This window comes from Sceloporus undulatus, chromosome 4 (genome assembly GCF_019175285.1).
Source record: "Sceloporus undulatus isolate JIND9_A2432 ecotype Alabama chromosome 4, SceUnd_v1.1, whole genome shotgun sequence".
Lineage (NCBI taxonomy): Eukaryota > Metazoa > Chordata > Lepidosauria > Squamata > Phrynosomatidae > Sceloporus > Sceloporus undulatus.
Window position 1 is genome coordinate 247,969,335 of NC_056525.1, and position 27,957 is coordinate 247,997,291.

General features: G+C 43.2%; 3 protein-coding genes across 8 annotated transcripts in view; 2 read left to right on the plus strand and 1 right to left on the minus strand.

Annotated features, from left to right (window-relative positions):
- Positions 1 to 35: 35 nt before the first annotated feature.
- PYCR3 (pyrroline-5-carboxylate reductase 3) lies at positions 36 to 13,240 on the plus strand. 4 transcript variants are annotated; one of them, XM_042465037.1, is made up of 7 exons: positions 36 to 207; positions 6,126 to 6,443; positions 6,930 to 6,994; positions 8,255 to 8,437; positions 9,843 to 10,055; positions 10,965 to 11,057; positions 12,647 to 13,240. In XM_042465037.1, exons 1-7 carry the CDS (start codon positions 123 to 125, stop codon positions 12,827 to 12,829), a joined length of 1,140 nt encoding a protein of 379 aa, XP_042320971.1. In that variant the 5' UTR covers positions 36 to 122; the 3' UTR covers positions 12,830 to 13,240. The 4 variants fall into 4 exon arrangements, with proteins under 4 accessions (XP_042320971.1, XP_042320972.1, XP_042320973.1 ...); XM_042465038.1 differs by having other exon boundaries at positions 8,258 to 8,437; XM_042465039.1 differs by lacking the exon at positions 6,126 to 6,443.
- An 80-nt stretch (positions 13,241 to 13,320) lies between these two features.
- On the minus strand, positions 13,321 to 18,101 carry TIGD5 (tigger transposable element derived 5). Its single transcript, XM_042465036.1, is given in 2 exon segments — positions 13,321 to 16,319; positions 16,322 to 18,101. Coding segments are annotated over 2 exon segments (1,908 nt in total). The 5' UTR covers positions 18,003 to 18,101; the 3' UTR covers positions 13,321 to 16,092.
- Positions 18,102 to 19,096: 995 nt separating this feature from the next.
- Positions 19,097 to 27,957, plus strand: part of EEF1D (eukaryotic translation elongation factor 1 delta) — a 33,379-nt gene continuing 24,518 nt past the window's right edge. For 2 of the 3 annotated variants that reach the window (XM_042462402.1, XM_042462403.1), the window contains exon 1: positions 19,097 to 19,251. The gene's annotated coding sequence lies outside the window, so the exon portion shown is untranslated. Of the gene's footprint in view, positions 19,252 to 21,655; positions 21,807 to 25,116; positions 25,128 to 27,957 lie in introns of those variants that run through there. The other variant, XM_042462401.1, reaches the window with a different exon arrangement.

Sequence of the window (27,957 nt, forward strand, 5' to 3'; positions counted from 1 at the left end):
TTGCCGGCTGAAAGGGAGGGGCGTGGTCTAGGAAGGAAAGGTATGAATGGGGCAGACCAGACCACCCAGGAAGGGAGGGAAGGAGTGAAGCAAGCGGAGCATAGAAGGAGGACCCTTGGAAGATGGAGAAGCTGCGGGAGCTGAGAGTGGGCTTCATCGGCGCAGGGAGGATGGCCAGCGCGGTGGCCCAGGCCATGCTCCTGGCGGGTGAGGAAGGAGGGCATGGGGGACAGGGCCCGAGGGGGGCAGGCCTTGCAGGGGGCTTTTCTTCTCCCTCAATCCCCCCCAAAATGGAAGAAGTTGGACTACAAGTCCCAGCATCCCCACAGTGGTGCCTCAGGCCCTGAGTTACATCATGATGATGATGATAAATTGTATTTCTTTCCTGCTTCTCCTCAAAGCTCAACCTGTTAAAATCCAAAATACCACGATAATAACGATAGTAACGATCCTATTCGTATTGAGGAGAGGCAAAAGAAGAGAGTGGGGAAGAAAAACCATTGTGGACTACAAGTCCCAGCACCCGCCTCCTGGGTGCATAAACCCTGGGCTCAATGATAATAAGGATGGGTTTTTTAAATGTCAATTTTGTACTGTTTTAACTGGATTCTTTTAATTGTGTTTACATGTCTGTTGTCAAGCTTTCTAAGTGTCTTTCTCTGGGGTCCCTTTTCCTGGACAGAGGCGGAATAAGAACAAAATAAACCACAACAGAAATAAATCATAGTAAACCGTTTTCATAATAAATCCCGCCTTTCCTCAAGGCTCACCGTGTTTTAAAATTCAGTTTTAAAAGGAAATGCATAAAACCAGCAGCCGGTAAAATACAATATGCTGCTGCTGTTGTTGTTGTTGTTTAGCCTTCTTTCTAAAGCGCTGTAAATTCACACAGCACTGTACATATAATCGATTAAAATGAATAGAATAAAAGAAACCCTTCCAGAGGAGTACATTGTAGGAAAAACAAAACCATTAAACGCCCTCCAAGTCTCTCCTTCTCTGAGCCTGAGTCTGATCCCTTTCTGAGAACTAGATTCTGGGGGACTAGGGTTCGAATCCCTGCTCAGCCATGGAAATCCACTGGGCTGACATTGGGCAAGTCATACTCTCTCAGCCTCAAAGGAAGACAAGGGCAAACCTCATCTGGATAGATCTTGCCAAGAAAACCTTAGGATGGGGCACATAAGGTATAGAATATCTCATAGGGCCACCAGAAGTCAGAAATGACTTGAAGGCCTACAACAACAGAAGAGTGTGGGAAAGTAATATTGGACTACATCTCCCAGCATGGCCGCTGGCTGGGGGATTCTGGGATTGGCAACCCAACAAGGCTAAGTTTGCCAAATTCTCTGATGCTAGGTGTTGTTGTGTGCCTTCAATTTGTTTCCGACTTAACGGTGACCCTAAGGTTTGCCATTGCCTTCCCCTGAGGCTGAGAGAGTGTGACTTCCCCAAGGTCACCTATTGGGTTTCATGGCCAAGCTGGGCATCGAACCCTGGTCTCCAGAGTCATAGTCCAACACTCAAACTGCTATGCCACAACTGACTCTCAAGTTTGCCTTAGGATCGCTGTAAGTCAGAAATGACACACAAAAACAAAACAGGGTGGGAAAGTGATGTTGGACTATAGCTCCCAGCATGGCCACTGTCTGGAGGATTCTGGGATTGGTAGTCCCAACAAGAGTAATTTGGCTACAGTTTGAGGCTACAGTTCCTTAAAGCCCATCTGGGGAAGAAATCCTATTAGACAAAGTGGAGGCACTTGTTTCTCTATAAGACTGCAAGAAATGGGAAGGATTCAGGACTCTGGGCACGTCTAGATTTGCCGAGTGCCAGAATTTGCAAACCGTACTATTTTCATACCACAATTCCCAACCTGGCACTTTCCGTGTCGGATGGTGGCTTCTGGGGCCGGATATTTTACAAAGCACCATTGCCAAGGTCTGGGCCTTTGGGTCAGAGTCTTGACATTGGTGAGAATGCAGGACTGGACAAAACAGACCTTTCCTCTAATCCAGTGTGGCTCAATCCTTGGCTTGGTTAGTTTAAATAAATTAATGAGGCAGAAAATCTAGGAAGGTGAGCGAGGTAAACTGTTTCGTAAGGGAAATTTCTATGCCTTGAGAAGAGGTGCGGCAGCTATATGCCTTGCCAGTGCAAGGTATAGATACCATCATAACAACCTGAATACCCCTGACTGTGTCTGGAAGCTTAAATGGGTTGGGCTTGGATGGGAGATCCTCCGAAAGGCATGCCGGAAATGTTTATGTAGGGCCAGAACAAGGGTTTGAATCCTTGCTCAGGGATGGAAACCTACTAGGTGACCATGGGCAAGTCGCGCCTTCTCAGAGGAAGGCAAAGGCAAACCATGTCACCTAAAGTAGGATCAAAGTGCTGTAACTGTGTGATGTGAAAAGAAGGTAGTGAGTTCTTTTACACATTTTGGAATATTAGACCACATTTTGGAAAACAGTACAGTCAGTCTTCTGTATTCAGAGATTCTTTATCCACGATTTCAAGCATCCATGGCTTCAAATTTTCAACAACAAAAAAGTATAAATTCCAAATAGCAAACCTTGACGTTGCCATTTTATATAAGGGACACCATTTTACTATGCCTTTGGAGTTAATGGGATTTGAGCATCCACAGATTTTGGAACTGAACCCAGCAGATAAAAAGGGCCCACTGTATTAACAATGCAAGTAGAATAGGACAGAAAGGTGGAAGGTAAACATTTGTCTTAACCTGCCAAATATATTTTCTGTGGAAAGGCTTTTGAGAGAGCATGTTATCCTACAAGAGTCAAGCGAAGGCATTTGAGATCTGCCTGTGGATCTTTGAGAGACTTTCCTGGAGACGTTTCCCAGGGCCATTTCAAATACGCCACAATTTTCAGTCAGTAAAAAAGGAAGTGCATAAGGGAAAGTGAATGAATGAGAGAGAAACCTCACAGAGATAGGTAAACAATGTCTTATTTTTACTGACTCTACATTGGTTTTTCTCTTTGCAAATGTTTGTTCCCACTTTTTAAGGTCACCCATAGAATGGAGTGTTTCATTTTTGGGGGTGAGAAGTCTTAAAGCATTAATTCAGCGACATCTGCCAAATATTCAGCTTTGGCCCTCATTTGTTTCAGAGTATACCCCTGGAAACAAACAGAGCTGCTTCCTGGAAAAATTGGGCAGATAGGTGCTATAAATTGTGCTAGAAAAACATATTAGGGAAAGTTTTGCTTCTGGGCGTATCTGAGCTTTTTATGGCTTTTCACCCATTGTGGAAAATTTCTGTTGTTCGTGGAAATATACTAATCTGTTCTTTTTTTCTTGCCAGACCTGAGCAGGGCTGTTCATAACAGAACGCCTTGGATGTCTGTACATAGAGAGATCTTGTGGCACCTTTGAGACTCACTGAAAGAAAGAAATTGGCAGCATGAGCTTTCCTAGACTTCAGTCTACTTCCTCAGATGCATTTCCTTGGATGTCTCTTATTCATGCAGTTGGCATAAGTGGGCACTAACTTAATGGCAGTTAGCAACAAAGCCCACATTATTCTATGCACAACAACAACAACAAAAACAACCCAACTAAATCCTGCCTCTTGTATCCAATTTGATCTGTAAATTGTATGAAGAAACATTCTTTGTAATGGCACACAAGTCGCTCTGATTTGTCATCTTAATTATGGACTTTCTAGGTCAAAAAAAGTGGGATATTCAAAATAAATGAGCTGGCATAATAAAATGGTGCCCCTTAAATCAAATGACAAAATCAGGATTTTCTTTTTGGAATTTACATTACTTTTTTAGTATTTTCAAGCTGTGGATTGTTGAATCCGTGGATGAAGAATTAGTGGCGATGGAAAGACGACTGTATTTTTCTTGAGCCATTTAGTGCTTTAATAGTGATACCCAGGGCTTTGCATTTCAGCTGGAAATAAGACTGGCCACTGGCACAACTGGCACAGAGCAAAGGGAGAAGAATCATCTTCAGAGACATGGTCTTGGGGAAAACCTTTGTGGGAACTTTCTCAACAGGTTATAGTTCACAAACCATCTTTAAAAAGAGAAAGAGCATTGCAACCACCAGCAAAGCCTCTTTTGTGCACCAGGGAAGGAACGGAAATTCATCGATTTCCTGACCGGGGCTGAATTTGGAGTTTCCGACCCATCCAGAAAAGTGGGTGGGAGGGAAATGGCACATTAAAATTCCCACAATTTGTGGGAATATTTTTTTGTATCCAGCAAACATAAACTGTGTATCTTTCCAAGCAAAACTTACACTCAGTCTTCTTTTATTACAGTTCCCTGAAGTGGAGGGAGCATCACCCATTTACGTTGTTTTTTATTATATCCTGGGGGGAAATGCAAAATGTTGCACAATGCAAAAAATTGCACACTGTGTCCCCATACGGAAAAAAAGAACATGATGAAGCATTTGATGTCATGGCGGCAGCCTTTGCCGGTTTGAAAGTTGAAGGAACCCAAATGTTATTCAATAGGAAAAGAAACTCTGGCCGACTGAAGCTGCAGCCACACCGTGGTTTTGTTCTGCGACATTTTTGTGGAGCAGCATTGCTGTTTTTATCATTAAAAAACCAACCAAAACGTTGTGCAAAATCACCAATGTTGCACAAAAATAGCCACTGCGTGGTTTTGTTGTGCAACACTGCAGATTTTGAGCAAAAACAATTTGGTTGCATGTGGTTCCTGAAAATAGTTCTTTCTATACTGAAAGCTGCAGAGTTTTCCGGGAAGGCTGTGCAGTTCCAAGGAGGAGCAGCACAGTGTCCAGAATTGCAGTATACAGTTTTCTGGGGAAGCTGTACAGATTTTGAGAAAAAGCTGCGCAGTTTCCCATCATTATGTGTTTGTGAAGGCCTGAGTGTCTCGAACCTCCTGCTTTATTGTTCTCAACATCTGTTGGGACTTGGAGATGTCGAGATTTACCATCCCTAATACTGACCAAGGTAGTGTCTTGGGAGTGTATAGTATACAAGATTACTTTCTTCCAAAGAGCCCCTAAAACAGAGATGGAGAAAGAGCATCAGTGGGCCATGTTTCATAGAATCAGAGAGATGGAAGAGACCCCAAGGGCCATCCAGTCCAACCAAACCTGAGGGCAGGGAACCATCTAATTGAAAATAATCATTGTAAGCCGCTCTGATAGCTTTTAGGGCTGAAGAGCGAGGTATAAATACCATAAAAATGAATAAATAAATGCAGGAACTCTCAGTCATAGCATCCCCATCCAGCCTCTGTTTAAAGACCTCCAAGGAAGGAGACCATCACACTCCAAAGGAGTGTGTTCCACTGTCGAATAGCCCTTATTGCCAGGACGTTCTTTATTTATTTATTAATTATATTTATTTATATCCCATCCTTTTCCCAGGACTGGGACTCAGGGTGGCTTACAACATTAAAAACAATACAGTTAAAAAGATACAAAAATAATACATTAAAATAATATTAAACTACTGCAATAAAATTAAAAAAGAAGATAAAAATATCTAAAATACATTAAAACAATATAGCATCCCAAGGCATTCAATATGTGCCCCGCAGACATTTTTAGATTCCCAGCAACCCTTCCCCTCCATTAAATTTTTAGACCCCTTCACTGTGCCCCATATATGTATACATTTATTGGTTGTGCATTTGGTTGCACAAAGTTGCCATTGAACATAAAGAGCTGTGTAGAATGATCAGTGCACCATTCCACTTATGCTACAAAACCTCAGTTCAGAATTGTGCGCATAGACTTTCAAAAGAAGTCCAGTCCTGTCCAAAGTAGGCTGGGCACCTTATCTCCAAGTCGGCCGGTCTCCTTCAAAGAGCACCTCTTCTCTTGACTTGAATTTTGACTTGCTTGGCCTCATCCAGCCCACCACTGACCTTGGTTCAGAGTCTCTACAGCTTCCCTGGACTGAAGTGATAAGTGATCTAGAACAGTCTATCATCTGCATGTTGGTGACGGGCAGCTCTGTACGCCTGGGTAGTCTCTTGCAGAAGTGTCATGTAGACGTTAAATAGCGCAGGGGATAATAGAGATGGTTGTGGGACACCCAAGGTTGACTGTGTCAAGCAAGAATCCCCTTCCAGTACTACCTTCTGGAATCTTCCCTCCAGGAAGAATCCGAACTACTTTATCGCGGTCCCCAGAAGCCCCATTCCAGCAAGACAACTTTGAAGGTTGCCATGGTCGGTCGCCCCGAAAGCTGTTGAGAAGTCAAGTGGAACAGCCAGAGACACACTCTTCTGGTGCGGTTACAGACGTAGAACATCCAGGATGGCGACTGAGGATGTTCCCATCCCAGGATCAAGTTGAAAACCAGGTTAAAACCCATCGAGATAAGACCTCTCATCTAAGAAGCCCTGGAGTTGGATTACCATCACACGCCCGATCACCAGTACCATATCCAAAAACGCAATATTGGAGACCGGAGGGTAATTGTCCAGTATGTTGGGGTCCAGAGAGTTTCTTTAGCAGACGATTCATTATCCAGGTTTTTTTAAAGACAGCAGAAGCATGATTTGGGTATCTTCCTCCAAACAGTGAAAACTGGAAAGGTCTTCTCTGTTGTGGCGTGTATCCTCTGGAATTGGCTCAAAGCTGAAACTTGCCTCAATTTAACCGTATCAGTGGCATGCTAAATAAAAAGCAAATGTTCCAGTTGAGAAGAGAGTTTGGTGGAGCTACTTATGGTCTATTTTTAAAACTTACTTGGATTTTATTGCTGTATTGCAGAAATCATAGCTTCTAACTTAGCTTTTAACAGAAGCTGTTTAGAAATTTAGAAATCAGATATGATTTAGATAATTGGAAGTGTGGTGATAAGTGGTTTTTTTTCTCCCCTGCAAGTTGTGTATCTGAACAATGTATAATTCATTCTGTAGTCAGTGATCCTTTCTTTCTCCTTCTTTCCTCTTCAGGAGATGTCCAAGCAGTGAATATCTTTGCCAGTGCTCCATCCAACAGGAATTTGGACAAGTTCCAGGTATGTGAAGGGCCAAAAAGCGAGGCCTGTGGAGATGAAATGTCTCACAAAACTACAAATCCCAAAATTCCATAGCATTGGGCCATGGCAGTTGAAGCAATGTCAAACTGCATTAATTCTGCAGTGTCAATGCAGCCTCAGTCAACCAGTGTTCCCAAGATGATGCACAACAGATTAAAAAACTTTCTTTAAAACAGATTAAAACTTTCTTTTAAAAAATCTGTCTAAAACATGCACAAACAGTTAAAAGAAATAAGGACCACAGGCCATATGAAAGAACACCATCTTGGTTGCTCATAGCGGCAGCTTGTAGTCCCACGCCAGAGAGCTTGTGACTCTGCTCTGGGTTTTAGACGGCCCTGAGCTGTGGGGTGGAAATGTTACTACAAATAGCCCACACATTCCCTGCGGGTATTTGGAGGCAAAGGAGATGCTTAAGAGATGAGAGGTGGGGTATGCACCCACCCAAAAAGTTTGGGGGCACCATGCACCTTTTAACTCCTGGCACTTGCCCATGACTGCCTTAAAAACTATCCTGAGTATCAGAAAATTTTGAGCTGGCTCCTTGGCTGAAGCTGTTGTGAAAGTACAGGTTAAGTATCCCTTATCTGAAATGCTTGTGACCAGAAGTGTTTTGAACACTGGATTGACATCTTTAATGGGTGGCTGAGATAGTGATGCCTTTGTTTTCTGGTGGTTCAGTATCCACAAACTTTGTTTTGTGCACAAAATGATTAAAAATATTGTGTATAAAATTACCTTCAGGCTATGTGTATATGAAACATAAATATATTTTGTATTTAGACTTGGGTCTCATCTCCAAGATACCTCATTATGTATATATGCGCAAATGGAGGTATTGCAAAAACCAAAAAAACCCCAAAACGTTTCTGTTCCCAACCATTTCAGATAAGGGAGACTCAATTTCTACTCTATTTGCAAGGCTGGAGAAACAAGGATCTGTGAAGTGAAAGGAAGCCAAGTGTAGTGCTTGGCACAAATCCACACCTCCCTCCATTTCACGGATCCTTGCATCTCTCCAGCCTCGCGAATACGATGTTACTTGTATTCCAAAAATCAAAAATATTTTGAAATCTCGAAGCATCATGTCAGCACTCAAAAAGTTTTGGATTTTGGAGCACTTCAGATTTTGGATTTTCTGATAAGGGATGCTCAATCTGTAATGCTGGTGAGTTTTGCCATGTTGTACCCCATTTTTCTTCTGATCTTGTATTTTCTTCTGCTCTCTCTTATGGCAAGAAGACCCTTTCCTGCAAGACAACACACTCTAACCTAGAAGTGCTGCAGAACTGTACCTTCATCTTCCTGGCTACCAAGCCTCACATCCTCCCTGCTGTTCTGAAAGAAATTGCCCCGGCTGTCAACTCCAAACATGTTGTCATTTCCATGGCTGCTGGAGTCACGCTCCAGACCCTTGAAGAAGTAGGTTCCTGGACCCTCTGGCCCCACAGATCACATCCCCAGAGGAGGGCCCCATTGTGTAGAAGTGTTGGTGAGGTTCATACTTGGTTCTTGTGGGGCTTCAGCTCACTGGAGGAACACATGAGCTATAGTGAGGCGGGTCTCCTCTGCATCCCACCAGCAGTGGCAATACACTGTCTAAGGATGTGGAAACAGGGCCTTCTCTGCTGTGATGCCCCAGTTATAGAATGGTCTGACTGGTGCAATGCTGATGTTCTTCCAGCAGCAAATAAAAGCATAGCTTTTTACCAAAACCATAGGGGCATACTGTATATACTCGACTATAAGTCGACCTCATATATAAGTTGAAAGCAGGTTTTGGGGGCAAAATTATGGATTTTAATCTGGCCCGTGGATATGTTGAGGGTAAAACTTAGGGGGATGTAATGAAGGATGTAAAGGATGAAGCAAAGGAAAACAATGCCAAATAACTTACTTCCAGCAGCCATAACTATTTGTGCTCATAACAATAACTGTTTTCCTCCAAATTAGCACATTTGCATTGTTTTAAATGATGTTATTAAACTGTTTTAACTTTTCAGTTAGTTGAACCTGCTAATCTGTTTAAATTATTCTTAGAGATTTAAATTGATTTTATTGGATACCTCTCTATGATATTTGGATATAGAATGGACTATATTATATAGTTAAATAATAAAGCAATTTTGAACATTGGACTATGGCTCTGGAGAACTTGGGCATGGAAACCCACTGGGTGACCCTGGGCAAATCACACATTCTCATCCTCAGAGGGAGTCAAAGGCAACCACCTCCGTGAACAACTCTTGCCAAGGAAACCCCATGATCGTTTCACCTTAAGGTCACCGTAAGTTGGAAACAATTTGATGGCACAGAACAACAAAATGTGAGGACCCAGCTTCAGTGCATACCTAGAATCATCTAGGTTGAAAAGGGTCTAAGGGCCATATTGGATTCTCAGAAGACTTTGGACAATTTTGGGGGGAAATATTTTGTCCCACTCTGAGGCTAAGAGTGTGGCTTGCCTAAGGTCTTCCAGTGAGTTTCCAAGTCAGAATGGTTTCCAGAGTCATAGTCCAGTGCTCAAACCACTACTCCATGCTGGCTTTCAGAATAATACTGCAAGAGAAAGTAATATTCTAATATAAAACCTAGCACCATAAGAATAATCTTGCCCCAAAATAACATGGCATGCCCTGAATGCAGCAAGTCTCGATGGAATGTTTTGGCTTGAGCTAAATCCTTGTGAGTTGTTCCTACAAGATCTTGAAAGTGAGATTATCCATGCATTTTGTTTCATTCCAAACTAGTTCTAGCCCATCCTCTCTGAGCAAATCTTGTATCAAACTTATATAACAGGCAACATTTCCCTCTATGGCTCCCACAGCATCTTCCTGCTGGGACCAAGGTGTTGCGGATCATGCCCAACCTTCCCTGCATGGTCCAGTCGGGCGCTATCATTCTGGCTCGGGGCAGCTGCGTTGGGGAGAATGAGGTGGACCTTTTGAAGATGCTCCTGTCTCCTTCTGGGCTGTGCGAAGAGGCTCCAGAGTCATATATCGACATCCATGCTGGCTTGAGCGGCAGTGGAGTGGCCTATGTGAGTGCTTATTTTCCTTTTGGGTCTTCTGTTAGCCTCCTACAATTCTTGGAAATGGAAGGAAGAGGCCAAGGAATTGCTAGAACCCACATCCCTCTGTGTTTGCCTAGACCAGGGATTCCCAAACTTTGGTCCTCCAGATGTTTTGGATTTTAGCTTCCAGAATTCCTGACTGCTGGTCAAGCTTTCTAGGGCTTCTGGGAATTGAAGTCCTGAACACCTGGAGGAGCAAAGTTTGGGAATCATTGGCCTAGACCAAGGGTTGAAGCACCTGGGAATATTCAGCCTGATGAAAAGATCGAAGGTATATGATTGCACTATTGATGTATCTATCTGTCACAGAGTGGAGGCTGCAGGTTTGTTCTCTGCTACCCCAGGAGGTAAAACTAGGTCTGTATCTACACTGTAGAATTAATGTAAATGCTTTAGCTGCTATGGCTCAATGCTGTGGAATCCTGGGATTTGTGGCACCACAGCTCTCTGGCAGAGAAGGCAAATCTCATAAAACTATAAACCCCAGAATCCCATAGCATTGAGCCATGGCAGCTAAAGCAATATCAAAGTGCATTAATTCTGCAGTGTAGATTTACGTATTTAATTATTTGGATTAATATGGCACCTTTCTACCAATATTCAAGATGGCTAGTCCTAATGGTTTTAAGTTACAGGAGGGCAGATTTCGATTGCATATTAAAAGGAACTTCTTGACAATGAGAGGGGTTCACCAATGGAACCAGTTACCTAGAGGTGGGGGGGGGTTCCTTCTCTGGTTATCTACAAAAAGAGTCTGGATGCTCTAGCTGGAGATCTTGCACTGAGCAGGGGGTTAGATCTGATGGCCTCTTCCAATTCTAGGTTTCTAGGATACTGATCTCTTTTCTCTTCCATGTCTTTCTCACTCTATCCCAGGTATACATGTTTGCCGAAGCGCTGGCAGAAGGTGCTGTTAAAATGGGGATGCCAGGACCCATGGCCAACAGGATTGCCGCTCAGACTCTCTTGGTAAGATGCTCAAGTGGTAGTTCTAGCCCAGTTTCTGATATGAATTCCATCCCTCAAATGTCACTCCTGTCCATTCTGGGTCAGATTCATCCTCCTTTGCAACACCTGCAGGGATCACAGCACCTGAGGTTATCTGTTCCTTGTCACTTTGTACAAACAGCTTCATTTATATACCGCTTCATACTGAACTAAAACTGTCTAAGCGGGTTACAACTGTAAGTTAATTGCCTCCAATAATCTTGGTACTCATTTTAGCCACCTCCTCGGAAGGATGCAAGCCTGAGTCAAGCTTGAGCCCTTTTGTTGTTATTGAAATCGCAACCTTATGGTTTTGAGGGAGTGGCTTCAGGACAGGCATTTAACCACTGCGCCACCATCTCCATAAAAAACATTGGCAACATCCAAAAAGTGACTGTAGTTCAGGAAAAAAGGATTATTCATTAAACTAGCCCAGTGCATTTTTAGAGAAGAAATATTAGTATAATCTTCTATCAGAGAGAACAAACTTAAAATTAACTTGCAGGGATTTCAAAAAATGTAGGTCCCCAAAGCTTATCCTAGCTAATGATCAAGTCGGCCTGACTAAATGATCAGGTCAGCTAAACGGTCAAAAGACAGGCATACTTCACTTAACAAAGGCTGCTGCCACACTGCAGAATTAATGGCTTGATGCCTCTTTAGCTGCCCTGAATCAATGCTGTGGAATTCTGAGATTTTGTGAGGTATTTATCTTCTGATAGAAAGCCTTCATGCCCCAGCAAAACTACAAACCCTCAGATTCCATACATTGAGCCATGGCAGTTAAAGCGGTGTCAACTTGCATCTATTCTGCAATGTTGATGGAGCCAATGCCTCTGACAAAGCCTTTGTGAGAGACTATAAATTCTGGAATATGTAGTATCTCACAAAACTACAAAGGTGAAATGATAAGAAAATGGAGACTGATGAAAGAGAGAGGCATCCCTGGATGCATTTTGGAAGAAACCTTCAAATATTGTGTGAAAGATTCAGAATGTTTCTGTCATACTTTGCAAGGCTTGCCTGACCTGGTTGTTGCATTTCATGTATTCATATCATCAGTTTTGCACGAAGTTTCCTGAAAGGTATTGAAATGCTTTTTTGTGTGTATGGTGCTGGAGTCTCTCCCAGTTCTTTCCATGTTATTTCTGTCTTTAGTACCAAATTTTCTGCAAAAGTTAGTAATGCCCAGGAACAGATCTACTTGTATCTGTATCCACGGGTTCCTCATCCACAAATTACACCATCCATGGATTGAAAATATTGCCAATTTCCCCCCAAAAGCAAACCCTCATTTTGCCATTGTATATAAGGAGACACCTTTTTACTACATTATTGCACATAATGGGACTTGAGCATTTATGGATTTTGAAATCTGTCTGGGGGGGTCCAAAGCCCAGAGGATACTAATGGCCCACTGCATTATGCCATAATGACCATATGAAACCCATTGGGCTCTAATGGCTGAGCAGAGGATCTGAACCTGGGCTTCTCTCTTATTAAAATCCAGAACTCCATACCCTCTTCGCCACAGCCATGCAAACCTTCTTTTGTCTTTCCTCTCCTTCCAGGGAGCAGCCAAAATGATCCTGGAAACAGGGGAGCACCCAGCAGTCCTGAGGAGTGCTGTTTGCACGCCGGGGGGCACCACAATCCATGCTTTGCACGAGCTGGAGAAGGGGTCTCTTCGTGCAACTGTCATGAATGCAGTGGAAGCAGCCACCAGCCGGGCCCGCGAACTGGGCAAGCGGTAGCGGGGCAGGTGGCCACAGCAGAGCTTTGTGGCTGAAGGAGGTCCCCCTTTTGCCCAGGAGGGCAGAAATTCATCTGGACATGGAATGGGCTTATTGCCAATTGACCTTACCTTCATGGCTCACATGCAGTGAGCTGCTGGGCCTTCAAATATTATACATGGCATCTCTACCATAATTTCCTATGGAAAAAAGCCTGAGGCAGGTGATCTGACCCCATGCAGACACACAATAAGTGGGCGCTTTTGGTTACTAGCAGGATCTTGTCTGTCTAGTTTAGCACAAAAATGCCCACTTATTTCTCATGGAGTGAAGGGTCCACATCAGCTCCTTGTTATTAAGCATTCCAGTTCTTCTAGTTTCATCACACTATGAGTTTCCTTCGTCTCATTAAACATTAACTTGTTTTCCAAATTTATGCATGAGAATTCACTTAAGTGTAGAAGCCTAAACAAACTTTTCCCAGTTCTATGGTTTCCTTTTTCAAAGGACACTGCAGTTCTAAATCTAAAGGTGGTGCTACTGAGTGGCAAAGGAATGCATGCAGAAAAACAAATTCCGAATGTGTAATTTATTGGTGAACCTCAGACTTGCTGACTGAGCACACTGAAAACTGAGTAACAACATATGAATTTGCAAAGACAGGGAGCACTGCTCTTTTTTCAGCTATAGCTCCCAGAATCAGCATGTCCATGCTGCATGAGACATTTCTGAGAACTGTGGTAGCCGCATGGGGGGTGTGAGAGAGAGAGGAAGTGTTTGCTTTCCAAGGTCTAGGAATTGGTCTTAAGAGGCAGGCTCCTAGTTTTATCCTGTATGGGAAATAGGTATGCATAAGCAGCATAGTTGTGAACCCAGTTGTGAATCCTGGCCCATCCTCATCAGTCCCCACTTACTGAAAAGCAGCCGCTGTGAGCGATGGGAGTCTGTTTCCCTGTTGCAATTCCTCCTTGCAGCAAAGATCATTTTTGAACTTGAAGCAGCTGCTTTTCAGTAAATGGGGACTGCAGGACGGACTTTCATGGTACCTACGTAGCCCCTAAAATAGGGGTTACGTGGGGATCACAAATATGTAATACAACACTCTAGGTTATGCATTTGTAACTACCATAAAGGATTGCCTGCCACAAGTTTAACTGATGAGAGACATACAAACACAAACCTTTCAAAACAGCACTCTTTGTCAGAGGTCTGGAGAAACCCAAATGACTCAACGGGGGCTATTTTCATACTGTGAGATGACGTGATTGAATGGAAAAGACATCCATAATGTATTATCTTGCTCATCTTGAGCTGATGGAGAAGGGTTGTGCTTCAGAAAGACAGAGGGGGAAAGAGACTCTACAAGAAACAGTAAATAGGGTGGTAATCCTTAGGAAAAGGAAAGTCTGGTGTTCTATGCCAGGTATTTATTTTTTATTATTTACTTATATGTTGCCCTCCAGATGTTGTCAGACTACAACCTCAAGCATTCCTTAACACTGACTTTGGCTGCATCCACACTGCAGAAATAATCTGTCTTGACACCACTTTCACTGCAATGGCTCAACGTTATGGAATTCTGGGAATGGTAGTTTGTTATAAAAATAGACTCTAGAACAAACTACAATTCCCAGAATCCCATAGCATTGAGCCATGGGAGTGAAAGTGTTGTCAAGATATTATTTCTGCAGTGTGGATGCAGCCTATGCGGGCCAGGGCTGCTGAGAGCTGCACTTCAACATCTGGACATTCTGTATCTGAGTAGAGAACCTTTTCTTTACCAAATGTTTTGTGCTTTTACTGTCAGAAGCCCTAAACCAGCAAAAACCATGGTAAGGGACGGTGAGAGCTGTAGTCCAAAACATTTGAACGGTCAAATGTTTCTCATCCCATCTCTATATGAAATCAAAGACCAAGAAGCAAGGTCCCGTCCCCCCCGACAATGCTTTGCATCAGCACAGCAAGTGTCAATCCTGATTTTCTATACATGTTTAAAATACATGCCATAAAATCATGGCTGAGAGACCCTCTGTCCACCACTTTTGTTTAGTGAAGGCTTCTTCTGAATTTAGAAATGAGACTGGCGATTATCTCCATCACAGAGGACTTAGATTTCAACCAATACCAAGGACAGGGGCTGGGAGAGAAGCAGTTTCCCATTTTATCCTGCACAGAATGTATTCAGGAGAAAGATCTGCCATGCAAAAATGACAAGTAAAAATAGCACACAGACCTAAATCCTATTGACAGTTCCAGCAAGGGAAGACCCATGAAATCAATCTAAACAATACAGGTAATTCAGGGTGTGTGTTCCTGTGCAGACCTTGACCCCACGCTCTTAATCATTTGCAGTAGTGGTTCCCATGACACAGGTGATGAATTCACACTAGGTTGTAATTAACTTTGTAGGCGTTATCCAAGGTGGTAAACCACCAGATTCACCAGCCCATGGACATGGGATCCACCAATTGCCATTACTCCTAGCCCTAAAAATAGCATCTAGAAGGCATATTGCGCTCCATAGGTGCTTTTTTTGGTGGGGTGAGGAGGCACCCTAAAGAAGCAAAAATGGTCCCCAAGTTACTGGAGGTGAGTTCTGGTTGTCTGAAACATTCTTTCTGGTGCCAACCTCAACCAGTGTGTCCTGCCAACAATCAGAAATGCTTAGTTTTTGTGGGTTTTTCAAGCATGAGTGTGCATCCGGTTCTTTACATCACCCTTCTGCAAACTGATGCCCTCCAATGGCTAAGGAATCATGACAGCTGTAGTCCAACACATCCAAAGAACACCACCCTATAAGAAGATTGCTTTTGGACAATCCTAGGTGGGTTTTGTACCATTCATTCCCTCCCCACATTTGAAATACAGTAGCCACTTTCATTCTTTTTGGAAACAGCTTCTCCAGGGAGTCTTCATCTGGTTCCCAAATCATAATTTGCTCTTGGCCCCTTTGATTTTAGCTGGTATTAAGAGGGCTACATTTTAAAAACTCTTTGAGGCAGTTGAAAATTGCCCCATCAACTAGAGATTAGCATCCAAGGGCAATGAAGGCAACAAACCCCACGATACTAGTGTTTATGGGACCAAAGCTTAGGAACTTCAGCTCCCCATTTAAAACTAAAAACAAAACTGAGAGGGAAGGAATTACCCTGTAACAATATCCTGGTTATGCAGAATATATTAGTACCTCCCCATAATTAAAGGTTCAGGATAGGATCCCCTATTGATGCATGAACAGTAACAGGCACTCCAGAAAGGATCCAGCTGCTCCACTCTGGTCCTTGCTAGGGATTGGAAGGCGCTGCCTCTTGCAGCCGCTGGGCCATGGGGATGAAGGAGCGCAGCTGCACAACCTTCAGTGGTCCAACCTGCTGGGAGTCCTGGCTCTCTAGCCAGCACAATGCCTTCTGCAAACCTTCTATAGCTTCCTGGGCAGTGGGTACTGGTGGATAGTTTCCTTCCATCCCACCACCATCATATCCTGCCATGTCCCTCTCTTACTCTGCACCACAAGGGCAAGACCCCCTTCTCCTTTCTCCGCATCTGTGCTGTCATCCAAGAGGAGCCAGTTGGCCACTTCCTCGGGCAGCAGGTGTTTGCACATCAAAGCAGCCAGGTGAGCGAGATCGCTGGGCGCCAGATTGTCCACACCAGCAGTCTCTTCCTCCTCCTTTGGCTCTTTGTCCCCTCCGGAATGGGGTTCAAAAGAACCCCGCAAACAAAGGAGCCAGCATTTCTTGATGGAGCCAGCAGTGATGAGATCCCAAGAAAGCCCAACTAGACACAGCATATCTTTGAGAAGAAAGGCATGAAGGAAGTCCCGGGAAATGTCCTCACCAGTTTGCTTGGACCCTTCAAGACTTCCCAATGCCAAGCAAGACATAGCCAGCCGTAGCAGCTCCTGCTTGTACAGTTGTTTGAAAGCTGCCACCACGCCCTGCTCAAGGGGTGCCAAAACACGGCCTCCCCTTCCCAAGGAGGCCCCTGACGCCATGGAAAGGTGGAGAACCCGGACAGAGCCGTCAGGAGTCTGAAGTTGGGAAGGTTCCTCAGAACCACCTTCGGGGGACACTAGGGGGCAGCTAAGGAGGAGCACCACTTTTGGCTGGAGATGGTGACAGCGCAGGAAGCTTTTAACGCAGGGCACAAAATGGTCAAAGAACCAATCTCGGAGAAGAGCGGGATCAAACTGCGCCCTGGGGCTGTAAAAATAACATGCTGGCAACTTATCCTGGTGACGGAGAGAGGAAGGGTCCTGTAGGTCTCCCACTACCAGAGGCTTCAGCTTGTGGGAGCCAGTTAGGTTGGTAGATAGCAAGACGGTGACTCGGTCTTTCACCCGTGGTTGGTGAGCTGAGGGAGGCTGTTGACAAGAACGGTGTTGCAACAGGCAGGCTTGGCCTGGCAGCGTCTTCCAATAAACGTGGATGACGTTGGCATTGTAAATTTGGTCATCACTGTAACCCCCTCCGTCAGTGGCTGAAGGTGGCAGGATGGGTGGAGAAGGATCGGAGAACGCAGAGCCAACCTCTGCTTCAGGTTTAGGAGGAGACGAGTCGCCTCCCCTGCCAATGCCAGCCCCTTCTCCATAAATGCGTTGGCTGGAGATGCCGTGCCTCTTCAGCCATCACCAGAACCACTTGTGGCTGGCCTTAAAAGTGCATTCAGGGCTGTAAATCTGCCTGGCGAAGGCTTCCACTTGGGCCTGGATGGCAGGGCCCGAGAGGGGCACGCCGTGCTGGTGCAGGGCAAGGAACCAAGTGTAGATGGCACGGCCGATCTCCTCGTTCACCAGGCGCATCTTCTTGCGCTGGGTGCCCACCTCACCACCCAACTGGTTGAGGAACCAGCGCAGCTTCATCTCATCCTTCAGCCAGCTGCGAAGGGTGCCACCGGGGACCCCAAAATCCCGGCACACTGAGGCCTGCCACTCGCCTCTTTTGACCTGTTCTATGGCTTGCATCTTGTCCTTGATGGAGTAGGCCCAACGGAGAGCCATTTTAGGTGCAGATGGCAGCGAGGAGTTGGCAGTAGCAGTACCACCACTGGCACCATCAAGATGGCTCTTGTGTTGGCTGCACCTAAGATGGCTGTCCGTCAGGCCTAGCAATGCCTCCTGGGGCTTGTCAGACATTATTGGTGCCAAGGTGGCCGAGCATCCTTGGTCCCTCTCAGGGTGGCCAAGTGGCCCCATGCCAGCCTTGCCACCCTGTTCACCTGCTGTTGTTGTTGCTGTGTGCCTTCCAGTCGTTTTCAACTTATGGCAACTCTATCATGCCATTTTCTTGGTATGTTTCTTCATAGGGGGCTTTGCCGGTGACTTCTCCTGAGGCTGAGAGAGCGTGACTTGCCCAAAAGTCACCCGGCGGGCATCCCTGTTGTTGTGTTGTTGTTATGTTGCATGTCTTCAAGTCTTTTTGAACTTATGGTGAACCTATTGTGCGGTTTTCTGGGCACGTTTCTTCAGAGGAGGGCTTGCTGGTGCCTTCCCTTGAGGTCGAGAGAGCATGGCTTGCCCTCACAGAATCGTAGAGTTGGAAGAGACCACAAGGGCCATCTAGTCCAACCCCATTCTGCCATGCAGGAAATCACAATCAAAGCATCCCCACAAGGCTTGAGAGGGGCCCAGGAAAGCAAAAGGCAACTCCCTGGCGACCAAAACGCCTCAAAATCAGGCCTCAGAGTGTTATAAGGGGAGGAAGGGAGGGGAAGCTCCCTCCTTTTGTCTCTCATGCGCCTTGGAATGCAAATGCAAGGCAGGCAGTGCGCATGCGCCACGGAATGGCCTCTGCCTCCTCCTCCTCCTCTTATTGGTTTTTGGATTCTTCCCCTGGCCTTCCCTCCCTTTTGGAGTCTCCCCGCCTCTCCCTCGGACTGTTCCAACGTGGCGGATTTAGAGGGGACGATTTACCTCTTTCCCCCTCTCTTTTAGCCAATTCTACGAATTAAATGACGAGTTAAATATTTGTTTTTCTAAACTCTCATGGGAGTGATTGGAGAATGAGGTCCTGGAGACGGTTGGCTTAACCTACACGCTTCCACTTCTTGGTCTCGCCCATTCCTGGGCTGTTCTATTGCGTCCCTCTCTGAGGGGGGGAGAAGAAAGGGGGTGAAAAACAAAGCAAACCCCCCCCTATTAATTTGTACCCACACGATCAATCCTTACACACAGAACACGCCAGTCTTTTGTCCTCCCTCAGTCCCCGCCTTGATTCTCGTTTGTCTCTCATAGAGAGTGATCAGCCTCCCCCTCTTTTGGGGAACGATTGGTTTCTCCCAGGAGGGCCGGCCGCTTTTACCCAGAAGCCCCCGCGCGGCGCGTGCGGCCCTCCTTTTCTTTCCGGCCGAAGGACCGAGCGGAGCCCCTCCTCCGCCTCCGGATTTATTTTTGTGGTTATCGTTATTACAGTATTATTATTAGTAGTATTATTTGCTGTTAACGCGTGAGTAGCGCCTTTCTTTTACCTCAGGCTGAGGGGCGGGGCTCTTAAAGGGGATGGGGTTGCTAAGCAACGCTGGGCGAGGGAGTCTGGGGGATTTTGGGACCCCCCTCATGCATCCCGTCATGCACCGCGCGAGCTTCCCTTCCCTTTCCCTCTTCCTGCTCCGACTGGTGACTAGGCTGGATCGGGGTCTTTGGGCCTCGCTTCGGGTCCCCTGTGGCCCCCTTTTCCCAGGATGCACCTGGGCATGCCAACATTACCCACAATGCACCTGGGGATATAACATTACCCATGATGCACCTAGACAGGGTAATGTGGCCATGCCTATGAGGGGCTTGGGCATGACCACGTTACCCATAAAGCACCTGGACATATCACGGTACCCACAATGCAGCTGGGGATATTGCTTCACCCAGGATGCCCCTGGACAGGATGCCTTCCCCCACAATGCACTTGAGTATGGTAACATTACCATTAATGCACCTGGGGATAGTGCGGTACCCATGATGCACCTAGTCAGCCTACCTTTTCCCACGATGCACTGAGTTCTTCAGTCTCAATGTATCCGCAGTCAGCCTTTGCATCTCTGGGACTTTTTCCTCCCTGGATCCAAGCGTCCATGGCTTGACAATGTTCAAAAAATACACGAATTCCAAAGAGCAAACCTCGATTTTGCCCTTTTATGGAAGAGACACCATTTTACTCTGCCACTGCATTTAATGGGACTTGAGCATCCCTGGATTTTGGTGTCCGTGGGGGAATCTTGGAACAAAAAGGGATACCAAGGGCCCACTGTACTTAACCTTCACCATAGCTACTATTAGCTATTAAAGGGTGCATATGTTTTGGGAGGACACCCTGTTTATAGAGAGGAAAAGGGAGAGAGTGCGCTGTGAAATCCCAATAGTTGCGTTAGGCAAGATGCTGCCTCACCGTCTGCTTTATGAGAATGACGCTGGCCTTTCTTCTAGGGCTGAGGCAAGGCTTGGTGCAGCGTTGTGCCCTTTGAGAGCCACGGAGATGGTCCTTACTCAGCTGTTTGCAGAGTCTTTTGGCACCTTGAAGGCTTTATTTGGCACAAGCCTTTGTGGACTGCAGACTACATCCCAACTTCTCTTTGTTTAATCCACGACTGTGGAATTAATCTTCACTGTTTGTATGTTTTGTCTGCTTATTGCCTGATATCCTTCTCCCATTCTAGGTAGTATGTATTATGTGCCAACGGAGGCAACATTTCATAGAACAACAGAGTTGGAAGAAACCTCAAGGGCCATTGAGTCCAAACATTTGATGCATTTAATGTAGTAGACTCTGCTTTCTGTGCCAAATAAAACTTGCTAGCGCTGAACATTTCACAAGACTTTTCTTCATGCCATAAAACCCACTGGATAATTTTAATCTTATTTTGGATTATCAGAATGCAAAGGGATCTTGTCTCCCTTTTGAGACTAACTGAATAAAGGCATGTCTTCAGAAGAGTTGCCATCGCTTAGCATTAGCAGCTGACATTGTGGATCAAGGTGGAGGAGGGTGCAAGGGCCATATATGCTTTCTTGATTTCCTTGGAATCTGAACCTCAGGTTCCCTGATTTGATTCTGACGTTTTACTGGTTTGTAACCAATAACCTTTTCAGGTCTAGTCTCTCCCAGACAGGATCTGAAACACTACTTTTCTGAATCATCCCAAAAGTGTAGTAATTCCAGCAAACTAGAAACCAGTGTCCTCCCAGAAGCCTTTGCAATGCTTGCAAAGAAGACTTGCAGGCTGATAGACATACTGCCTTTGGACACCAGAGTTTTGTTCTCTGTTCTTGTAGCTCTTTCCGGTGCATTATTTCATGGATCGGTCTAATCTCAGATTATATTGTAATTCTTCCCGAGGGAGTATATGGAAATAACAATCCCGGAGTTTTATAAATGAATATAGTTTCTCTGAGAAACTGCAGATATGTAAACAGTTAGAAAGTTCAACACAGTTTGAGCCAAAGTTGATCAGAATATTCATAATATTGATCATAATATTACCATGGTACAAATGTTTGGTAAACAATGTAAAATAACAACATACATATGCTTTCTATAATTTTAATTGTTGATTTAATGTTACATTGCGAAAAAGGAGACATGGAATGGATATTTTACTTAAAAAATATAATTAGAAAAGTAAACATTTATACAAAGCCCATCTTTGTTCGGTGGCCTTTTACCCCTTTCCTGCAAAAGATGTTTGCGATAAAAATAGCGAAGTATTCTCATAGAAGCAGCCTTTATTGAATGCATGATATGCACACCTTTTAATATCTTGCAGTGACTGAAGTTTGCAGCGGTCTTCCTTCTCTACATTTCCAAATAAATTCAGCTGCACTTGGCTTCTAATTCTGAATGCTTGAGGTTAAGTCAATAATCTTGCCTTTATTTTTGCTCCCATCTTTGTAATCTGAGTCGTTGCAGCATCTGTTGTGGCTGTAAAAAAACCTGCAGCATTACTGCATTTCCATGCTTATCACAATTCTGGCTTTGCATTCTTTCTGATCAGATCACAGAACTATTTGAAGGTATTGGCCATTTGTGTATATTTCCTATTCTCCATTATATGATGTTTGCTGTTTGTGTATCCCTTTGTCTTTGAAGTTGTATTTCATTTTCTTGCTCCCTCGACCCCTTTCAACTGGCCTTTATGGTTGTATTCTTTGACATTTTAAGGCTTTTAACCTCAGCCTGAGATTGGAAACCGCTTAGAGAGTGCTGAGTTCACTGAGAAGCAGTATAGAAATGTACTTCTTGTTGCTGTTTTTTAAAAAGAAAAGAGAATGCATTTTTTTCTTTCTGATAGGTATTTTTAAAACTCACTTATATGTCTTCTACCTTCCTTTTAATAGGGACTGGGGGGCGGGAAAGCGATATTGTCTCATGTCATTTTCCCCTTCCTCCTAAGCTAATCATTATGGGATTTTTTAGTGATTATCTTCAGGCTTTTACTCAGAAATGTCTGGATTTCTAGAGGGAATGAAGCTATTCTCAGATTGTTTTGATAGGCAGTGAAATGATGTCTTATTTTTCCTTATCTTTATTTTTATGGGAAGGGCTTTTGAGTGAAAGATTGCATTGCTAGACTTTCAAACAGTCCTAAATATTTTTGCCAGTCTGACATGTCTGTGTGTTGCATGATATGTCATGATATGTTATTATTGAACTCAGCCCTTCACAATGTATGATCATTTATTGGGGAGATATTTTATGGGAGCGGTGGTACACAAAACACCTTGGAGATAGTGAACATGTTTCAGAGGATGCTGGGATTCTCCCTCCATTGTCCTTAATGTGCTTCTCATATTTCCTGGCAAAATAATGTATTCTTGAATTTTTTAGGCAATAAATAATGGCACTTATTAAATTACATACATTAGTAATACCAAGCCTGCCAAATACTTCTGTAGTGCTAACACAATATATGACATTGTGCTGACTTCATGGTTTAGTCTTGGATGCTTACCTAAGAAAGTTGAATGTGACACACCGATTTTGATGTGTCAGTCATTCAAAAGAAGTTTATACACTCCAATCGCTTGCATAATTTCTGTGTATATGAGCAGTCACCACTCGCTGTCCCTCTTCAGGCCTACATTTATGGGGACAAACACAACCAGTGAACCCCCAAGCAAGGGAATTCTCATTCCTGGCATTTGGCTTTGAACAAAGAGTGCGCACAGACACTGTCCATGTATCTGAATGGCAAGAGATATTTATATCTGCTTCCACATATGTAACAATTATATGAATTAACACTTAGCTGATTTAGCATGGGCATCCCAGCCTTTCTCCGATTTACTTCCAAGTACAGTAAGTCCCACTGTCTTATTTCTACATTATGCGCAGAATTTTAGCTGTTGTGGGTTTTTAAAAATCTTTGTAGGAACATGTTGTGATGTTAGGATGAAGGAGGCTTGTAAAAGGCCTGTTGCTATATGTTCAAAATGGCTTTTGTGTGTAGCTCTTTGCTGGAGATGGTTCATTGAAACCAAAGATTAATATAGTTCTCTTTATGGCCTGTAGAGATGGTTTGTCTTCCCTCTCCCCTAATTATGCAATGCTTCCTTGAACTTAATATATATTTCCTAAGAATGCAAACCTAGTCCAGGCTTTAGGATAGAACTTTGCAGTAGAGAAAAAAGATGAACAAAATATTCGGAGGGTAGACTAGCCTCCAGTTTAAGCTTAAGAATTTAAGTCTCCAGTTTAAGAGCAAAGTCCCCAAGCCTGCAGCTAAAGCAGGTGACAGTGCTAGATGCAAAAAGAGAGAGAACCAACATCCAGCTGTCAGCATCCTGTGTTTCAAACAAAATACATTTTTGTTAATGCCTGAGATTTCTGTGTCTTCTGGGGGAGCAGGGAAACAGTTAAGATAGCCATGTCATCGTAAAGACTAACAGGGTTTTTTTGACAGCAGCTTCATCTGATTCCCAAAAAGCTTAGGACAGTTTTTTTAGCCTTTGAGGTGTTTTTGTTTCAGGAGATTAGCTACCTCTCTAAGTTGGGTGGTTCTGTTGGAGGAACAACAATGCTTTTTAAAATGGTCAATGGTAGTCTTGGGGTGAGAAATAACAGTGGCCCCTTTCAGTTTAAATTGAAAGAAGGTGGCTATATTTCCCAATAGTGTGCCTGGAGTTATGCGCAGGGTGCTATATCTCCCCAGATGGAATGACTGCAATTCTGTGTTCATTATCGCATACAAACCTCTGAAGCTCTTTGGATATCTCTTTTTTAAAATCATAAAATGCCTAATGGCATTTCTTTACCCAAATCTCAGCAAAGTAAATCCTCGTGTTCAGAAATTATTCTGGGCCTCCAACCATATTATCATAACTCTGTCATCCAGCTCTTAATTAAAGGAGAGACCATGCATTCTTTGCCTTTAAAAGTAGGGTGAAACAAAGTTTAACAACTTACCAGAGACCATATAAGAAGAACAATGCTCTTTGACTTGAATTTTTAAAATTTTTAAAGTAATTGTAAAAAGTACAGTTAATTTTAAATAAACACCTGTGTTGGAGTTATTGTACAGCCACAAAACAGTGAACTATAAATATTACTGAATCCACCTGATTATGGATTGTATTTGTTTTTAGTGTGCAAAGGGGTCTTATAGCAAAGGTGCTACAAGGTCACTTTACACACTGATTTTCCAGATTGACACAGCTAGCTATGTCTTTGTTTTTGGTAAGGAAGTTAATGTTTTTAATGAGAGCTGGTCTGAATACTGTTCTCTAGTGGATTATTAAAATGTACTAAAATTAATACATTTATATTCCAAGAACAAATCGCTATTTATAATTTTAAATGATTGAAAATTTTGAAATCCAGTTTCATGAAAGTAGTTCACTTCTTTTAAAACTATTTTGTTTAAGTGCTGCTGTGGTTATTTTCTAAAACATGTTTGCAAAAATATTTTATCTTGTCTCTTTTAAAAAAAAAAAGAGTTTGCATTTAAACCAAATACAGCTGTCTAGCCTTGGAAACTATTTGCTTCTTGTGCTGGGGATGTGAACTTTACAAGGCAGGGTTTGAGGGAGGGCTTCTTCCTTCTAACTCGGGCATCCTCTTGTAGAATGACTTTATACAAAAAGAAGAGTCTGCTTCAGCTGATTTTTAATGAGTTAAAACAACTTTCCTGAAGTAGTATGATAGATGCCTGCTTGCTGCATGCTAATAAGCAGTGTCTAATTAATTTTTAAAGCTCTATATTACTGTAGTATTAGAGTTTTGCCTTTCTGGATCCTTTGGTGGTTTCACTCTTTGGCTGCTGCATCTCTTTAAGCAAAATTTTCTTACTTTACTTAATTTTCTTATTTCTTAATGCTGTCCTAGGAACTAAAAAAGTAAGTACCTGCTTTCAGTAATCTTTTTCTCACTTGGTAAGTTCATATGAAAAGTGAGTCCCTCTAAGACAAGTCTACTAGATCTTGCTTGCGAGACAATTGATAACTGTGGCAACTTGTATATATTCATCTTGCAGTTATGGCTGCCATTTTGATGCTGGAGCTTTTGGGGGAGGTGGCATGGATAGTATCTAATTTTGATAAGGGATGTGTTACTTTTGTAATAACCACTTGTTTTTGGTAATGCTTTTATCCTTCTAATGACAAATGAATTTCCACCTAGATTAGGAAAACGTCTTTATTGCCTCTTAGGGGTGTGTGTGCTACCTTTCCTTTCATGCCCCTTCCCAAGGGCTTACAGCAGGTAATGCCTGTGAGAGAAAAACTGCCTATAAAAACCAGCTCTTGCAAGAAAGCTTCTTGCTGGTTCCAGGAGGCATTCAGCATCATAGTTTGACAGTTTTGACTCCACAGTTGCCTAGTAGTGGCTGAATAACCTTTTTGTGTACCATTAGCCATCAGAGTTGTTCAAGGACTGTAGAGTTCAGAAGACATTGCAACAGGTACTATCGGAGGACTAGGTAGGATCCAAACCTTGAGTGCCTTATGAGTAGATAAAGATAAGCCTTAAACTTTATAGCTATGCAGTTAGCCCACTGAGGATAAAAATACACTTACAGTAATGTGGATTATGTTCTGAAAAAGCATGTTGAATATTCCACCTGATACTAAGTGCTGTTCACCATTTAATATTCATAATTGTTCTTTAATTATTTTAAACACACCTTTCAGGGTACACAGGCCTTACAGAGTAGCTTGGTAGATACAGTAATTCTAGTTATCTTAAACTCATTAAAACTCATTGTTCCAGTCCACTCCCCCACCTAAAAAACCTAAAGCATGAAAACAGTAGTGTAGACTGTGTTTTTAATTAAAAACCAACACATCTTTGATCAGACATTCTTACAAAACCCATTTACTAGTAATGATTTCTCTTTCTAAATAGCCAGAACTGGATCTTAGGGTGGAAGGATGCCTATGCTTTTGTGTATTTTGACACATCTTGGAAACAAATAAAAAATAGAAGTTGATGAACTTTGCTTTCTGCTCCTTTCCTCAGATCAGTTAATTCAAACAGTATGGAAGTTCGCTACTCCTTAATGGTGTCTAATGCTTTGTTTAATATCCTGTCCATTTCTACCTTCCAGTTGCTCCTGACCCAGACCTCTGTGGCTTAAATCCTTTACTCTGCATTAGTACCCCAAATTCCCTAGCATCATTTTGTTCTTTAAGCTCAGTTAACGTCCCTCCTATAGCTCTTTTATGCCTCAGACAGACTGCTCATTCCCTTTCAAACAATGCAATACCAGAAACACTTTCAAACTAGGAAATAGAGGATACTACACATATGGAATTAGCTTGCTGTAGCATTCATAACATGCATGGAGGAAATAATCTGCAATAGAGCCAAGAGATTACTCCTGTGAGTCATTGGCTTTCTTGCTGTTGGTGGCATTGTGATGTCATTTCTATTTGCTAGCCACAGTTCTTTGTAGATTTCTTCCAAGGGCTTCTCGCAGGATCTAGCTCTTACAACTCCAAGAGTTTCTACATCTTGCAATGACCTCAGGATACATAGGTTTTCAATGGGACCAGCGTTGAAATTCATTTCCCCCCAAATGTTTGAAAAGGGCATTCCATTTCAATTCAACCAATAGTGAGTAAGGAAATAATCATAATAAAATGCTTATAGGAAACATAACGTTTCATTTAAAAGCCTGCACTGGTTTGGAGGGTGCCAAGTGTTAATTTTAAATAGAATTTAAAATTCATGGGAATTATATGTTCACAGTCCTTCCGCTGTGACAGCCCTCGAACCTAATACAGTAGCCAAAAAGATGTTTAATAATAAATTGAAGAAGGTGTCGCTTTACCATTAACTTGTCAGTGCAAGCCTCTGCCACCTTAAAACTTCCTTAGGACTTTGAAGGGGTGAGACGTAAGTCCAAAACACACTGCAGAAATAATCCACTTTGAGGCCACTTTAACTGACCTGGTTCAGTGCTAGTGAATCCAGGAAAATGGACTTCATTGTGGCATTAGAGCTCTCTGACAGAGGAGGCTAAATTTTTCACAGACCTACACTTCCTAGAATTCCCCAGCATTGAGCCAGAGCAGTTAACAGCAGTCTCAAACTGGGTTATTTCTGCAGTGTGTTTTGGACCTGAATTACACCAGTCAGCTGTGCACTGGTTGGCATTTAAATTAAAGTTAGATTTCTCCTTTTGTGCTTACTGTTCTACAGTTGCCATTAGTTGATTTCTCTCTTTTAATATTTGTGAGGAATGTACACTGGTGCCTCGGGATACGAAATGATCGGGTTACGAAATTTCCGGGATACGAAAAAGTTGGATTGGCAAAAACTGTTTCGGGTTACGAAATATTTTTCGGGTTACGAAATTCATTTCGGCGCGAAATTCAAATGCTGCAAAGTGCAGCTATAGGCTTTCCAGTGCTAACGGAAAGCCTTTTCGGGTTACGAAATTTTCAGGTTACGAAAGGAATGGCGGAACGAATTAATTTCGTAACCCGAGGCACCAGTGTATCCTCTTGCAGAAGAAGCATAAGAATATTAAATTTTGAATTCTCCTCTTTCATATGAAGCACCTTGTCCATTTTAATTCTGATTCTTGTTGGATATTTGACCTGCTAACATGAAAATGACAACGAATGATAAGCATAATGTGAGCCTTTGGATGAAACTTCTGTCACACATTGTCTGTTGGCTCCCACTTACAGAATACAAGATGGTTCTTTTTGGGGCTTGGCC